Below are 17,242 nucleotides of genomic sequence, written 5' to 3'. Positions count from 1 at the left end.
CTTCCGCGATTCTCACTGTGAAAATCACAGTGAGAAGACGCTGAACGTCCATAGGAAAGCATTGAGTAATGCTTTCCTATGGGCTGTTTGAATGCGCGTGCGGCTCTTGCCGCGCATGTGCATTCGGAGCTGGGAGGCGGATCAGGACGGAGGGATCCCCAGCGCCAAGGGAGTCCAGCGCTGGAGAAAGGCAAGTGCTGAAGACACACACACTCTCACGAACAGACGCATACACTGTAACACTGACGCACGCATACACTGTAACACTGACGCACACAAACACTGTAACACTGACGCACACAAACACTGTAACACTGACGCACACAAACACTGTAACACTGACGCACACAAACACTGTAACACTGACGCACACAAACACTGTAACACTGACGCACACAAACACTGTAACACTGACGCACACAAACACTGTAACACTGACGCACACAAACACTGTAACACTGACGCACACAAACACTGTAACACTGACGCACACAAACACTGTAACACTGACGCACACAAACACTGTAACACTGACGCACACAAACACTGTAACACTGACGCACACAAACACTGTAACACTGACGCACACAAACACTGTAACACTGACGCACACAAACACTGTAACACTGACGCACACAAACACTGTAACACTGACGCACACAAACACTGTAACACTGACGCACACAAACACTGTAACACTGACGCACACAAACACTGTAACACTGACGCACACACACACACAAACACTGTAACACTGACGCACACACACACACACACACTGTAACACTGACACACACACACACAAACACTGTAACACTGACACACACACACACAAACACTGTAACACTGACACACACACACACACACACAAACACTGTAACACTGACACACACACACACACACACAAACACTGTAACACTGACACACACACACACACACACAAACACTGTAACACTGACACACACACACACACACACAAACACTGTAACACTGACACACACACACACACACACTGTAACACTGACACACACACACACAAACACTGTAACACTGACACACACACACACAAACACTGTAACACTGACACACACACACACAAACACTGTAACACTGACACACACACACACACTAAGACACACACGTTTTTTTTTTTTTATTTAATCCCCCAGCCTCCTTACCTGTGGGAGACTGAGGAGATTCCCTGGGGTCCAGTGGTATCACCGGGCAGGCAGGCGCGCGCGAGGGAGTACTCTCCCCTGATATCCCCTGGTATCAGTGCGGTGCGCAAGGAAGCTAAAGAGGGAGCACTCAGGGGAGCACTATATATATATATATATATATATATATATATATATATATATATATATATATATATATACACACACACTGACAGACTGACAGACCTACACACACACACAGCATATTTTTCAGCCACCCTCCTGTTTCTTACCTTTTCTTTGCAGGAGGGTGGCTGGGGCTGATGGGAGTCGGCGCGGCTCTCCCTCTTCACTTGCGCTGCGGCTGCGTTTTTTTTTTTTTTTAAAGGGGGCCCGGTCGCGCTATTACACGGCCACAGCGCTGACCTGGCCCCTGAACATATAGGGCCCATCGGGTGGCCCTAAGTGCCTTGTAGGAGATTCACAAAGCCTGCAAGATTCTCAGTAGATATTCCTGATCATGTGCAGTGAAATGTGTTAGAAACTTGCTGTAGTCAGTAATGGCTGATGGGCAGTTGTAAGCTTTTGTGTCAGAAGCTGCTTGAAGCTTTGATTTTCACCACATTTTTACCAAAAAATGTCTCTCATAAGACAAACTTTTTTCTACTGTTGATATAATTTGTTAATTCCAACACATTCTTGGCGTTTTTGTTTAGAAAGGGTATATCTTTATTTAAAAATTGTAAGTGGCAATTGCTTTTTTTGTTTTTGTTTACTCACAGGAAAGTACAAGCCGTTAAGTAGAATATGCATTGGTTAAAGGGACACTATAGGCACCCAGACCACTTCAGCTCATTGACGTGTCTAGTTGCTGTGTCCCTATTGCACTTAGTGCTGCAATTCCAGAGGGAGCTATAGTGCCAGGAGTACAGCTTTGTATCCATTTAAAGATACTCTATACAGTCATAAACACAAACCTGTATTCCTGACCATATAGTGTTAAAAACACTATCTAGCTTCCTTGGACATCCTTGCCCCCTAAATATAGTAAACGTTTTACTTTAAATCAAGTCTGCAGATGCTGGCTCTGCCCCTTATCTTCCTGCTTGGCTGACATCATCAGAAGTAATTGTCACAATGTTTTCCCATAGGATTGGCTGAGAATGTCAAGGAGGCAGATCAGGGGCAGAGCCAGCAGAAGTCAAACACAGCCCTGGCCAATGATCTTCTCCTCATAAAGATGCATTGAATCAATGCATCTCTGAGAAACGTTCAGTGTATCCATGCACAATGTGCATCACTGCCCCAAGAAGCACCTCTAGTAGCAATTTAAGGAGTGGCTAATGAAGGTATTCCTAGTCGGTAATGCAAACACTGCCTTCTCTCTGAAAAGACTGTGTTTGCTGCAAAAAGCCTGCAGGGAATGATTATACTCAACAGAATAAATTCAATAAGCTGTAGTAGTTCTGGTGACTATAGGGTCCCTTTAAGCATAAAGACTTGCAAGCATTAATGTGTGTTAAATTGGTCTGGTTTTCTTGTTAAACTGATTATGAATAAAGGGCAAGAGACAGAAAATGCAGTACAAATGCCTATTATGACATAGCTAGAATAATAAATGGAGGATGTGATTGGCTTATGGAGTGCTTGGTAAAACTCCGAAATCAGAATCTACATACTTTGTAGTGGATTACACATGCTCTCACGTTGGGAATAAAGAAGTATCCTCTCCTCATTAACAAGACACTGAAACTGTTTTACCCTCCAGCTTCCTATTTGCTCAGCTGAGAAGAGCACTGGGATCGCATAAGGTAGTTAGTGATGAATATAAAATGCATCCGAGTAGAAATGTGCGCAATTTGGAATATCTGGAGCTAGTCTCCTGAGACAGAACAAGGCCATATTGGGCTGTTGTGGAAATGGATTTTGCATTCCAATTAAATACAAATATATTGGCGGGCAAGTGCCTTGTAATATCTAGCAAAGTGTGCAGTTAGCAGTTTTACTATAACCCAGTGCCTAGAAAGATAATTTATTGAAGGGTGTCCGTAGTAATGAGTGACATGGAAATCTGTTGAATTAAACTCTTTGGGTATCTTTCTTTTGATTGCTTTAATGTGGCAATTGTTTAAAGAACAGATTTAGGGAATTTCAACAGCCTCTGGGCAGGCCATGAAGGAAGACTTTTTTGCCCGTTGACAGGCTTTAGCAGTGTCTGAGGAAACATCTGTCTCCGATACCCAGTTTATGCATGTGAACGTCTCTTAAATCAAGCGACTCAGAGCAAGAACTAAATGTGATTTCTTTCAGTGTTCTGTAGACCAGGAAATAGCTTCTGAAAGAAGATGCCCTCAGGATACATGTTCGTAATGTCCTGATTTCTGCTTGGTTGTTGTCTAGAATAATTTTTGCAAGAGTCTATGGTACACCAGTATTTCTTATAGGACAAATCTGTCATTTGATATATAAGTTGAATAATTGTTTTTATTATCTGCAAGTCATTAGAAGCAGGTTGTGTGTAAACTGGTAGGACTAGCAGCATTACTTCTTTAACCCCTCTCCCCCCCAATAAATAAATAAAAGACAATACCTCAAATATAAAACTCTGAACTGTATACACTTTAGGCAGCATAACCACTTCATTTAAATGACGTTGTTATGGTGCCAGGAGGCCCCCGTGCACACTTTTGCCTTCAGGAATTAAACCTTTCTTGAGCAGTTAAACCCCAAAGTTGCCTACAGTGCTGGTCTCCACTCTCCCTCTCCTAATACGGTAGCTTGACAACCTGTATACAGGGGACGGGGGACATTAGTGCACCTCCTCGCTCTATAATGACTACAGCTATCTGTATTGCTTATGGTGCTTGGTGTGTGGATAATAATGTGGATGCAACTGACAATCTCAAATTCATTTTGATTTTTTTACTTAACCCTATCACGCCGTTATGATGTGCTTTGCCGTCCTTACTAGGAGGACCTCACGTCCCTGTATGCGGATCACTGCTTGGGGGTTAGTACTATTAATATTATTAAAAACATCTCAAGTGGCACTCCTTGGCAGCAATGTAAGCAATGCCTTTTCACTGAAAAGACAGTGTTTACAGGGCTAAGACTGCAGGGACAGCCATTAAACTGTAGTGGTTCTGATGACCATAGTGTCTCTTTAATATGAAAGAGGTAAATTATGGTTGAACAAATAGCTCAAAATCTAGGTTTTGTTTTGGTTAGAACTTGTACAATTGCCTTTGTCCTTAGGGGGTTAAGAATTGGTTAAGCAATGTATTATTTTGTACAGTGCCCAATTTTTATTTCATAGCAATGTTGGTGAAGGAACCTGTTTTATGACGCTGGGTTTGTGCAAGTTAATACATAAATCGGGATTCATATGTGAATGTGTGCTCTTGTTGGTCACAAAAGGTCTGATTTGCCATGATTTTTTGATTGATTTTTTTTCAGTAAAAAAAGGCATCAGGCAAACAAATTGGTTGAATTTTTTTTATTTAATTTTTTTTATTTATTTTTTAAATCGTGCTTGGTTATGCATTTTTCTCTTACTCCTGAAATGGAAAATTTTCCTTTCACTGATTTTTTTTTTTTTTTTTGCTGAAATGAAGCACATTTTTCTTCCCTGGAAAGCTGTTCTTTTTCAATCGATTTATCTTGGACAGCTCTTCTTTCAGATTCCTAGACCTATGTAATGGTGTATATGAGAGAGTGCCGTAGGAAGTATTAAAGAAATCATACCTCCCAGCATTTAGCAAGTGTGTAGGGAAATTGTGATGGTAATAGAAGGGCAGAGAAGGTAAATAAAATGCTCTTCGTCTATTTGAAATGTTTGGAGGTGTGTTATTATTTAGTGATGATATAAAGAAGTAAACATCTTATATTCAGGCCTGAAATATATAATTTCAACTGTCATTTTACTGGTAGCAAATATGCTGGCCAAATCCGTAACAAAGGCAGAACATGCAAGACGTGACATTTGCAAAGCATTCTATCACCCCTTTTGCAAATGACTTTATAATTTCAACTAAAATGTCAGTCTACATAAATAAAATATTCCCTGCTTGCAGGTTAGAGGATCACAATGCAAATTAATTACAAGGTGATTGAGACATTAGACACAAAAGGTCTCATTTACTAAATTCTGGTTTGAAAATGCAAAATGTAAGAAAAATAGCAAAGATGTGACTGTAGTTGAGTTGGAGTATTATTCCAAATCCAGTATTGCCTAAAATAGAATTTTTTAAATTTACTACAATTCACTGTTCAGTATATGTGTTTTTGGACATCCAGCTATTACCTTTTAACATTACTTTTTATTGAAACTTTTTGATTTTGCATGTCCTCCTGAATGTTTCTGCTACTGATTTTTTTTTTTTTTTAAATTCTTTATTTATTCCAAGGTATGACACCACAAGAAATCATACAGCACAACAGGGTTATAAACATTATTCCAAAGACACATCCAAATTCGCACAAGGTGAACAAATGTGCAATCTTATAGAAACAAACTTTAAAAACGTGCAGCAGAATGTTGTGTGTCGTCTGCTGTAGTCCGTACATCAGTGATGCCCCACCAATTTTTTTGATAAAGGGTAAACAGTGAGAATCTGACCAACCATTGTGAGCAGGACCCTGAAATCCAGTGCCTAGGTTTGTCGACCTATGCATTGAGCTGGTGGGATCGTAGCAATCGTGATATCTAGCTCAGCATTCAGTGTCACCAGTGGAGTATTACCAGCTTAGTGGTATTGCCTCCTGTGCCTCAGCATAGGAAAGGTAATGCTCTCACAATATTTATGGTCGAGATGTAAGTGTCAGTTAGAGTAAAGAAGAGTGTAGTGATAGGTGAGAAAGAAGTAGATGAAACCTTAAAGAGAAAAAGAGGAGAAAGAGGGAGGGGGGGGGGGTGTACGGTAGGGAGTGGTACAGGGAGTTACCGGCCATGGCGATCGTAGGTCTATGCGACCTAGTTACAATGTGGTCTGCTACTGATTTTAATGCAGTAAAATTTTCAAGACTGTGTCTTAGCTAACCACATGACCATACGTGATCTGCATGGGGTGCATTCGATCTCTGTTAGCATGCTTTTAACATGTACTTGAAAAGTACAAACTGCTAGTGGAACAGCAGGACCAGATCCATACATTCTCAATTTGATTCTCCTGGTTGCACTCACCAAGGAAGTAGACTGTCTGCCATTTGTTGAATGAACACTATAGGGTCAGGAACACAAGCATGTATTCCTGACTATATAGTGCTAAAATCACCATCTAGCCACCCCTCCTCCCCTCCTTGCTCCCCTAAATATAGTTAAATCTTACTTTTTCTCCAGTCTCCTGGTGCTGGCTCTACCTCTCCCTCCTTGGCTGACATAGTCAGAAGTGGTGATCTGGGCCAATCGCAATGCTTCCCCATCGGAAAGCATTGGACTGGCTTAGCTTGTCAAGGACATATCGAGGGCATAGCCAGCACAAGCCAAAAACAACCCTGGCCAATCAGCATCTCCTCATAAAAATGCATTGAATCGATGCATCTCTATGAGGAGAGTTAACTGCCCCAGGAAGCCCCTCTAGTAGCCTTTTGAGAAGTGGTCAGTGGAGGTAGCCCTAGGCTGTAATGTAAACACTGCATTTAAAAAAACAAACAAAAAAAAAAAAACCAGTGTTTATTGCAAAAAGCCTGAAGGGAATGATTATACTCACCAGAAATGAGTGTACAAATACAATAAGCTGTAGTTGTTTGGTGACTGCAGGGTCCCCTTAAGTTGCTGTATGAGGACCGATATATTTGTATGAATTTAATTACCAAACATGTAAATATTGTATGAATATACAGCCTCATACTACATACCGTATATACTAGAGTATAAGCCGAGTTTTTCAGCACATTTTTTGTGCTGAAAAACCCCAACTCGGCTTATACTCGAGTCAATGTCTGTATTATGGCAATTTACATTGCCATAATACAGACTGGGGGCTGGCAAGGAGGGCTCACCTTTCCTGCAGCTCCTGTTAGCTCCCTTCTCCTCCGCGGCGGTCCGTTCAGCACCTCTGTCAGCTCCAATTGTAAGTCTCGCGAGAGCCGCGGGGTCATAGTGCGGCTCTCGCGAGAGTTACTGTGTGAGCTGACAGAGGAGCTGCACGGACCGGCGCGGAGGAGAAGGGAGCTGACAGGAGCTGCAGGAGAGGTAAGTAACAGCTCTGTCAGCCCCCCTCGCCCCCCCACTGAACTGCCAATGCCACTAGACCACCAGGGAAGGAGAGCCCCCCTCCCTGCCATGTATCAAGCAGGGAGGGGGGACGAAATTAATAATAATAATAATAATAATAAAATATTTTAAAAATAATAATAATTAAATTATTAAAATAATTAAAAAATAATAAAAATGCCCACCCCCCACTCTGCAACACACACACACACACACTCACACTGCATTCATATACACTCACACTGCACTCGTGTACACACACACTGCACTCGTGTACACGTACACACACTGCACTCATTATATACACACACTGTAAATAAATATTCAATTAATATAATTTTTTTAGGATCTAATTTTATTTAGAAATTTACCAGTAGCTGCTGCATTTCCCACCCTAGTCTTATACTCGAGTCAATACGTTTTCCCAGTTTTTTAGGGTAAAATTAGGGGCCTCGGCTTATATTCGGGTCGGCTTATACTCGAGTATATACGGTAACTAATTTTGTGCTGAATAACCTTTAAACTATAATGTGCCTTAGAAACTATTGTTGAATAGATTTAAAAAAAAAAAATATTTCTCCTTTGCTATTTTATTTTTATCCACCTGTACCATAGTGGTACTTTAAACAGTGCAAAGAAAGCGATCCAGTCATCCAGATCTTATTACATTACGTAGGTATATTCTAGTCTCCCTTTTTACAGTAAAATACGTCCACCTTAAAACAAAAAGCTTCTACCACACTTCTAGTGCTCCATACTGAAAGAACTAAAATTGATCGTGAAGCGGAGCTCTTTTAAAACTATGTAGAGTGCAACGCTATAAACACTTATAATTATTTTCCTGTAAATTCACACTTGAATAAAAACTATACAGCCATCATAGTGTAACAAATGATTATATAAGTGCAACTAGAACAATTACAGTTGGCTCTAATTGGAATAGCGTTTGGGCCCATTCTTGCAGCCATTCCCCTCAGTATATGGTATATTCTCCCAGGATATTCTTAAACACAGAGCGTCCGCACCCGATAAGAAAAAATACTTTCATAGTGTAAGATTGCAAATGCAATGTATCAATCATATAAAGTAATAGTGTACACTCACGCGGCTTAGAGCCTAGAATATAGTTACATAGCTGAAAAGAGAATTGCGTCCATCAAGTTCAGCCTTCCTTACATAGGTTTCCTTACAAATATGTGGATGAAACTTTTGCTGTATGTGTATCAGTCCTAACCTAGCAGATCAGAAGATAAAAATACTTCTTAAGCTAGTTAACTTCTGATTGACTATGAACTTTTTTTTTTTTTTTCATCTAAGGCAAAGGAAAGGTTTTTTTTACTGTAAGAACAATCAGGATGTGGAATTCTCTGCCTGAAGAAGTGGTTTTATCAGAGTCCATACAGATGTTCAAACAGCTACTAGATGCATACTTGCAAAGACAGAATATTCAAGGATATAATCTTTCAATGTAGGGTAATAACTGCTTGATTCAAGGATAAATCTGACTGCCATTCTGGGGTCAAGAAGGAATTTTTTGTCCTAGCTTGTTGCAAACTGGGTTTTTTTTTTTTTTTTTTTGGATCAACAGCAAAAAACAGGTGTGAGGAAGGCTGAACTTGATGGACGCAAGTCTCTTTTCAGCTATCTAACTATGTAACTATCTATATGAAATAATCAAAAATCAAATGGTGAAAGATTTCTTGTCAGCAGTCCTCTCTGCCATGTGGGGCAGAAATGAATCAAAGATTTGGTTCAGCTTGTGTGTAAAGTAGGTATCAACGATATTGTACCCAAGAGATCTAGTACACAAGTGGTGTAGTGGCAATGCCACGTGTGGACTGGCAACCTCCCAAGGCAGGAAGTCAAACCAGTTGCAAGGAGCTTCTGTTAGTTCCGCCCAGCTAAGCTGTGCCATGCAGCACCGACTCATAGAGTGAGAATGTCAGTTGAGTGTTCTCAGGCGATGGGCTAAGCCCTGCACCTCTGGGCTTAGCTCAACGCTGCAACTTTCAAGGACACAGGAGGAGGCATCTGGCGAACCCCAGGTAAGTTGTCAAACCATTCTAAAAGGACACTCCTGGAATCATAACTACTACAGCAGGTTTGTAGTGGTTATGGTGCTTGGAGTGTTCTTTTAAAACCATAACCAATAACACATAGAAGGACTTGAATGGCATCAGCAATTGTAGACATAAACACAACTTGGCTTTTATATCAGTTCAACACCGTAAAACAACAAATGTCCATTTACAAATGCCATATTACATTTTATTTGCTTCTGGTTTCAGAATTTTACTTATTTTTGCTCTTTCTTCATAGGAGTGTGTCATTATATGCAGTCACAGTACCCCAGCTCTAGGGGATATAACTTATCTAATCTTACCACAGTAAGCTTTGTCTCAACCTGTTGAAATTCTCTTCTTTCTAAATGTACACTTCTTCTAGGCTGGTAGCAATTACTGATTAATTTTTGCCCGTCTATTACTGAGCATCACGTTTAATAGAGAAAAATATGAAAACCACATGAAATGTACATGCACTTGAAAAATTAACATTAAAAGAGAAAGTGAGATCCATGTAACTCTTAAAGGGACTCTTCAATGCCAGGAAAACATATCAGTTTTCCTGGCACTGCAGGACCCTGCAGTGCCCTCCTCCCTCCCACCCCCCTCCCACCCCCCTCCCATGTTGCTGGAGGGGTTAAAACCCCTTCAGTGACTTACCTCAATCCAGTGCCGATGTCAGACAGCCACTAGAGGAGGACTTAACCCTGCAAGGTAATTATTGCAGTTTATAAAAACTGCAATAATTACCTTGCAGGGTTAAGGGTGGTGGGAGTTGGCACCCAGATCACTCCAATGGGCAGAAGTTGTCTGGGTGCCTTGAGTGTCCCTTTAATTCTTTTTTTAATTTGATAAGGGGATCTTATAAATGGAGATGGAAAACATGAATCCTAGAGTAAATCGTTCGATTTCCAATGTTGCATACTGATTTTACCTTTATTTCAGAGAAAGCACATGTGTCAGTGCATGTACAGTTATGAAATTATAGTGATACCTCCCCTTTACACGTTTAACATTCAGTAACAATAATGTAATGAGGAAGACCATGGCTACAGCAGCCAGCGATGCATGTAAAGGGACACTATAGGCACCTAGACCACTTCATTCATTGAAGTGACCTGGGTGCACTGTCCCTGTCCCCTTAACCCTGTAATGTAAAACATTACAATTTCAGAGAAATTGTTTACATTGCAGGGTTAAGACAACATATAATGGCTCTCTCCAAGACAACTGTGTGAAACAAAGTTAGACGTCCTCCTGCTGTGCATGAGGACATCTGTAGTCTTCAAATTCCGCATGTCATGACTTTGTTGGAGGAGAAGGCCGAGCCAGAGGAAATTGGCAAGTTACAAATGGGTTTTACCCCATTCATCACCATAGTGGGACCTAAAGAAATACTGACAGGTACACTATAGCATAAGAAATACATGTTTGTATTCCTAATGCTATATATATCCTTTAAATGTGAAAGATCAAACAAAAGAAATGTTTTGGGATGTAATATTCATCTGTTCTATTAATATATAATGACCTAGTTAGATTTGCTCTCATCTTCTCTATACAACTCTGGAAATGAATAGTGTGTATGTTTGAATTACTGTTTACCTTGCAGACCATTTGGCATTATTTGCATAATTGCAAAGGATGTTTTAACTGGAACATAACGTGTCCTTACTTTTAATGGAAGAGTTAAAAAAATAAAAATTGATTGATAGAGGCCTTAACTCACGTATGAGCTTAGTTGGAAGCAGAAGGCTTTTAAAATCCTTTGAAATCCCATGTTCAGTCTTCGTTATATGCCAGAAGCTGACTGCGGTGACCTTTCATTGATGAGTTTGTAAACTTAGTCCTGGACAGCTCCCTACTAGAACTTCCACTTGGCAGGCTTTGTCAGCAGAGCAAACTAATGGCCTTTTTTTTCATTCTTTCTTTTTCTCTAGAAATTGGCAGCTGAATGTCAGAGCGCTGGCTATCCTGGAACTTTAATCCCATATAAGTGTGATGTCTCCAATGAAGAGGAGATCTTGTCCATGTTCTCTGCAATTAAAACGTTACATCAAGGTGTTGATGTGTGCATTAACAATGCGGGCTTGGCTCGTCCCGAGCCACTTCTCAGTGGAAAAACTGAAGGATGGCGGACAATGATTGATGTGAGTGCTATTTAATGCAATTGGAAATCTTTTTAGTGTATACTGTTACTCGCTTTAAGTAGTCCAAATTGTCTTTTCTTTTAAGCACTATAAAGATAATTTAAATTGTATTTAGAATGTAAACTCGAGACATGTCACTTCCAGAATTTGAAGGAAAAAATAGCTGTCCGAGGTACCTTTTTAGTAAGTAGTAACAAGCACAAATCTACCATGATAGTATCAGTAAATAAACAATATTTTTTAATCTTGAAGGGTAGCACAATGACAATATCATAAAGGAAAACAACCATGAAAGTGACTGATTACATTTTGCAATATGACATATTCAATTTTGTGTAATAAATGAGTACAAGAGTGTTCACTCTAGCAATGTGATCCAGAACTTAATTTTTTTTTTTTTAAGTTAATTTATTTAAGGAACCTTCGAACTTTAGAAAGAGTATTTATTTTTTAATTGCTTTTCTGATCTAATTAAATGAGTAATATATTGCTGTTATTTATTGTTGTACAAGTAGCGTTTATATTGCAGCGCCAGTGTTGTTAAATTTTTTTATTATTGGTATTTATATAGCCCCAACTTATTCTGCAGCTCTTTACAATATTATGAAAGGGGGAAATTTAACAATAAATTAGGCATTTACAGTATGATACAGAAACAATAGGTGGTAGATGAGAAATCTGCGTAAATGAGCTTACTGTCTTGGAGTGCATGTTCTAGATCAGGGATGCCCAAAAGGTAGATCCCCAGATGTTGTAGAACTACAACTCCCATGATGTCTTGTCACTCTAAGGACATTTAAAGCATTATGGAAGCTGTCGTTTTAAAACATCTGGAGATCTTCCTTTTGGGCACCCCTGTTCTAGATGTACCTTTCAACCCCCCCCCCCCCCTCCTTTTTTTTTCTCTTCATGTTCACAAAACACATACATATTGGCCTTCTCACATATCCATAGCCATGGTCTTGGTTTTTGTCTAAGAGGTTAAAAGATGACGTTTAGACAATATATATTCTTAGTATTTCTTGTATATTTTTTGTGGTCTTTTATATTTATTTTATTTTAAGCCAGTTATTTCCTTTTTCATAACGTTGCCACGTTTCCTCCTCCCCCCCCCCCCCCCCCCCCCCACCTCTGCATCAGGCTGAAATGTATGGTTTTATATAGAACACAATCAAAAATCAATAAAAAAAATATCTTCCTAAGAATTCATTAGCTGATGACATGTCTAAAGAGATTTAAACAAATCACTGTGACAGCATCCAGTAATACCGACAGATGCTATCCCAGCTGGCATTAAGCCCATTTTATGTCAATGTATTTCACATTTTATATCTTGTGGATGTGAAATCTAATTAAAGGACTAAAAGAGAAATGTGAAATAGTTTACAGTTGGATACATTGAGTTTGTTTTTGTTTAAGTAAAATCTCTCTGGGTTTGAAATGACATTTTACTTCTCTTTGTGTCTATTGCTCAGGCTATTAGAGAAGGAATGTATGTCAGATATGGTATAGTTAATTGCTGTAGTTACTGGTTATAAATATAGGTGTGATCTTTGAGTAAACATCCCTGTTATCCTCACTCTTATATTCTGTTTATTTCGTCATCATTCTGAAGTTCACGCATGATTTTTAAGCTGCAGTAGAAAAACTTGCTTTTATAGAATGAGGAAAATGTAGTCTTGTAATTATTGTTGCCTAAAATCGAGCAATAAGCCATTACTGTAGTGAACACTCATTTAAATAGCTGCAGTCACGGAGGGAAAACCATCCTGAACATATATTTTGTTGTAAAATAGGTTTTAGATACTATTTCACTTTTTAATATTTCTTAGAAATGTATATGGGTGACAGGGCACAGATATGATTGTAAGCTCATTGCGTGTCTAGCACTCCCATTTGGCATTGCGGGGCTTGCACTCCCATTTGGCAGCACAGGCGACTGCCTTAGGTCGCCAGGGCACTCGGTCTACCTGAATCTCGATACAGAGTAACCTGAGAATAGGCCTCCTCAACCTGCCAGCACCATCAGCAAAGGGGACAAGTAGAGGAGCATTTGTAAATATACCTTCTGCACGCCGGTTTCCTTATCCCTGTGTCACTCTGCCCACTAACACCCTGTCAGGGCACAGAGTAATATTGAGTTAAAGGTTGAACCCCCCTGTTACTTAATCTACTTAGCCATGTGTCGCTAGGTCCTTCTTAACCCAGTCACCTTAGCCTTTTGTCCCACTATCCCTGTTTCACTCAGTCCCCATATCCCACATCCCCCTAACCCTGGTTCACATGGTTCCCCTAATCCCATGTTTCTCTAGCCTGTTGTGTCGCTTTATCTTCCAAATCCCCTGTCCCCCTAATTCTTATGTCACTTTGTCCCCCTAGCTCTGTGTCACTCTGTCTCTGCACTGTGTCCTTCAGTCACCCTTATCCGTCTAACTGCCTAGCCCTCACCTCCTAATCTATTGTCCCCCTAATACTTTCTCTCTATGCGCCATCTTCTTAGGAAGGCAGGATGTTTGATGTTTGTTCCTTATATCCAGCTATAAATTTCACTATTAAAGGTGCAGGAAATGTGCCCATCATTTCGTTTATATTTTTTTCCCCATTTGCTAGTTTTTACTGATTAGCAAATATACATAATATAAAGCAAGTCACAACACAAAACATGTTCGGAAATAGTGCATCACTTAGGGCACCTGTGAGGCTTCTAGTCTCAATCTGGGGAGACTTAACCTCGCTGCAGCCAAAACTCCTTATTCAGACCTGATTGTGCCAACCCTTTCAGTGTCCACCCCTACACCCCCTACTTTTGGAAGTAGTACATGACTAGCTCCACTGAGCTAAGCAGAGTCATTTAGAGCTACTTTCATCAGATTCGAGCATCAAGCGCCATCAGCCACATATACTTGGTTAACTGAAGATATCCAGCAGGAGCAGCGGGATGCAGCAGAAGTGACTGGGGGACCAAGGTAAGTGGTCAAACAGTTTGACTAAATCAGGGGTAGTCAACCTTTTAATACCTACCGCCCACTTTTGTATCCTTGTTGATGGTAACATTTCCTTACCGCCCACCAGTGCCCCAGTAACTAATGTTAAAGTGTAAGTATGTGGTTTTTTTTTAAGAAATGAGAAATATGTACTTAAATTTATCTATTTTTTTTTCTATTTTCTATTCCACTTTTTTTCTGTGTATGTCTGTTGGGTGGGGTGTGTGTGTGAAGGGTGTAGTGTGTTTGTTTGAGAGATGTAGTATGTGTGAGGGGGCAGTGTGTGGTGCTGTGTGTTTGTTAGGGTTGCTCTGTATGTGTGTGTGGGTGTGTGTGTGTGTCAGGGGTGCAGTGTTTGTGTGAAGGGTGCAGTGTGAGAGGAGTGCAGTGTGTGTGTGTGTGTGTGTGAGGGGGCATTCTGTGTGTGAGAGGGGTGTAGTTTGTGATGGCGTAGTGTGTGTGTGTGTGTGTGAGGGGTGTAGTGTGTGTTTATTTGTGAAGGGTGCATACGGTCTATGCTGTGTGTAGGTGGGTCAGATGTAAAAATCTATCTTAATGTCTCCCCCTCCCTTCTTACCTTTTACCAGCAAGGGGGTACATAATGCAAGTCCTGGTGGTCCAGTGGTGGCATATTCACTTTGGCCTGCAGCTCCTCTGGCTGTAGGCTGACTCTCCTGTCCTCCTGCGAGCACAGCACTGTATTGGAGCGATGCCACGGTAATGCGCTGCAACGCTCTGACCAGCCTGCTCGCAGGAGGAACACAGAGGCTTCCAGGCCCCTCCCTCCCTCTGCTGGAACTAAGTGCCAGCGGGCCAGTGTGAAACATTTTTGATATCATCACCAGCCCGTGAGGGCTTACAGCAAGGTTGGCTCTGCATGGGCCGGCAGGAGAGATGTAAGGAAGTAGGCCCACCGGGAGTTTTCTACAGAACCCACCACCTCCCACCTGAAATCCCAACCTGCCCACTAGTGGGCGTAAGGGACCAGGTTAACTACCCATGGACTAAATATTCAAAGAGGGCTTCCGGGCACTATCGGCATTACAACCACTTCAGAGGCTGTAGTGTTTATGGTGCTTTGAGTGTTCCTTTAATGAGGCATTTATGGTCCCACCGTAACAATCACGGTTAAAGAATTCTAGGTGGTCTTTGCAGGAAGGTGTAAAATGTGAATAATGGCAAAAGAGGACACTGCATTTGCATTTGTGTAGGTGCTCTCAGATCCACCCTTACATAATAACTTAAAGGAACACTGCACCCCCCAACGCGCAGTATAGCTTTGCTATGGAAAAGTGTTGGATTGACCGAGATCCTTACAAACCATGATCTCAGTCAGTGCAGGAGTGGTGAATGGGGTGACACTGGCACAGTGGATTGGAGATTTAAATGGCCCCTATATGCAAGTTCTTAAGTGTATGTAATGTTAGAAATGCGTATGTTAGACTGCTCCTTTAAATGACATTCAGTTATTCTGTGTTGAGAAATTAGATTAACGGTGATTGTTGTATACTTGTGGAAATCTATATCTTTTGCAATTATAGATGAAATAGTTGGCAAGCTAAGGCCAAATGCAACTTTGCCTCTGTATCTATAAAATTCCTTGCACCAGGCCCTGGTATTATGTATAAAAGTGCTGCAATGACTAGAGCGCAACTCCTAGGCAGTGCCCCCTCTAACTTTCTTTTCCCCAATAGTACTGCTTGATTTTCATTTAAACACATGCATTCAAAATTACACTTTTGTTTTTCTATAATTGTTCCTCTTTAGTTTAGTGGGGATGGAGTGTTGGTATACAAACCATTATAGGTGATCAGAATGAATGTTGTGAGGGAGCTATAAACATGTCATAAGACATTCTAGCCAACCCTGCCTTGTTCAAAGCAAGGAGAAAGTGTGTAAACAATATTGCCAACATATGCTTCATATTTGTACTTCAAACAAATATGCTTATAACTGTTGCAGCAAACTGTGTCAAATATGGGCAGCAAAAGAAAACCACAACATATAAGCCTTTAAAAAAAATATTTATAGAATCTGATGAGTCGGGTAGAACATCACACATTCAAGTGTGGATTGTGGGTTCCTTATTCCAAAGCATGGCATATTTGTTTTGAATCTCATCTGCCACATGCATGCCCAGTAACTCAATTTATCCAAATCCAGTTGTTGAGAAGTTATATCATGTTCGGAATATATTAGTGTTTTGTGTCATCTTCAAACACTGTAAATTAACTTGAAGTCAGCATTGAAAGTAAATAGTTGAACAGCCTAAAGACAAGTGGACCATGGACAGAACCCTGAGGCACTCCACTTATCAGTCTTGTCCATTATGAACATTTTCCATTTACAAATACTTCTGTACTTTATATTTATGTCAGTGTTCTATCTAAGAACATGAATTTTCATCTAAGCCAACTGATATCAGTTTTAACCTTTTGTGTAGAATTGTATGAAATGTCTTAGCACAATTCAAGTAGATCACACCCACGGAACATTCTCATCTATATTTCTTCTAACTTCTTCATAGCACACCATTACGTTAGTTTGGCATCACCGGTCTTCATAAAATTATGTTAATTACTGCTAATTATATTATTGTTCAATATAAATTCTTGAATATTAGCCCTTAACGGCCCTTAAATAATTTCCCAACCACAGATGTTAAAGGACCACT

At 40.3% G+C, this 17,242-nt stretch overlaps 1 protein-coding gene across 2 annotated transcripts in view; it reads left to right on the top strand.

The window, feature by feature from the left end:
- Positions 1–17,242, top strand: part of DHRS11 (dehydrogenase/reductase 11) — a 162,407-nt gene that overhangs the window by 42,681 nt on the left and 102,484 nt on the right. For both annotated transcript variants that reach the window (XM_063452063.1, XM_063452054.1), the window contains exon 2: positions 11,375–11,584. In XM_063452063.1, the coding sequence (XP_063308133.1) occupies positions 11,375–11,584 (210 nt within the window). The remainder of the gene's footprint in view (positions 1–11,374; positions 11,585–17,242) is intronic.

The sequence above is a fragment of the Pelobates fuscus genome, chromosome 1, assembly GCF_036172605.1.
Source record: "Pelobates fuscus isolate aPelFus1 chromosome 1, aPelFus1.pri, whole genome shotgun sequence".
Lineage (NCBI taxonomy): Eukaryota > Metazoa > Chordata > Amphibia > Anura > Pelobatidae > Pelobates > Pelobates fuscus.
Note: the sequence above shows the minus strand (reverse complement) of the source record. Positions and strands in the feature narration are given on the sequence as shown.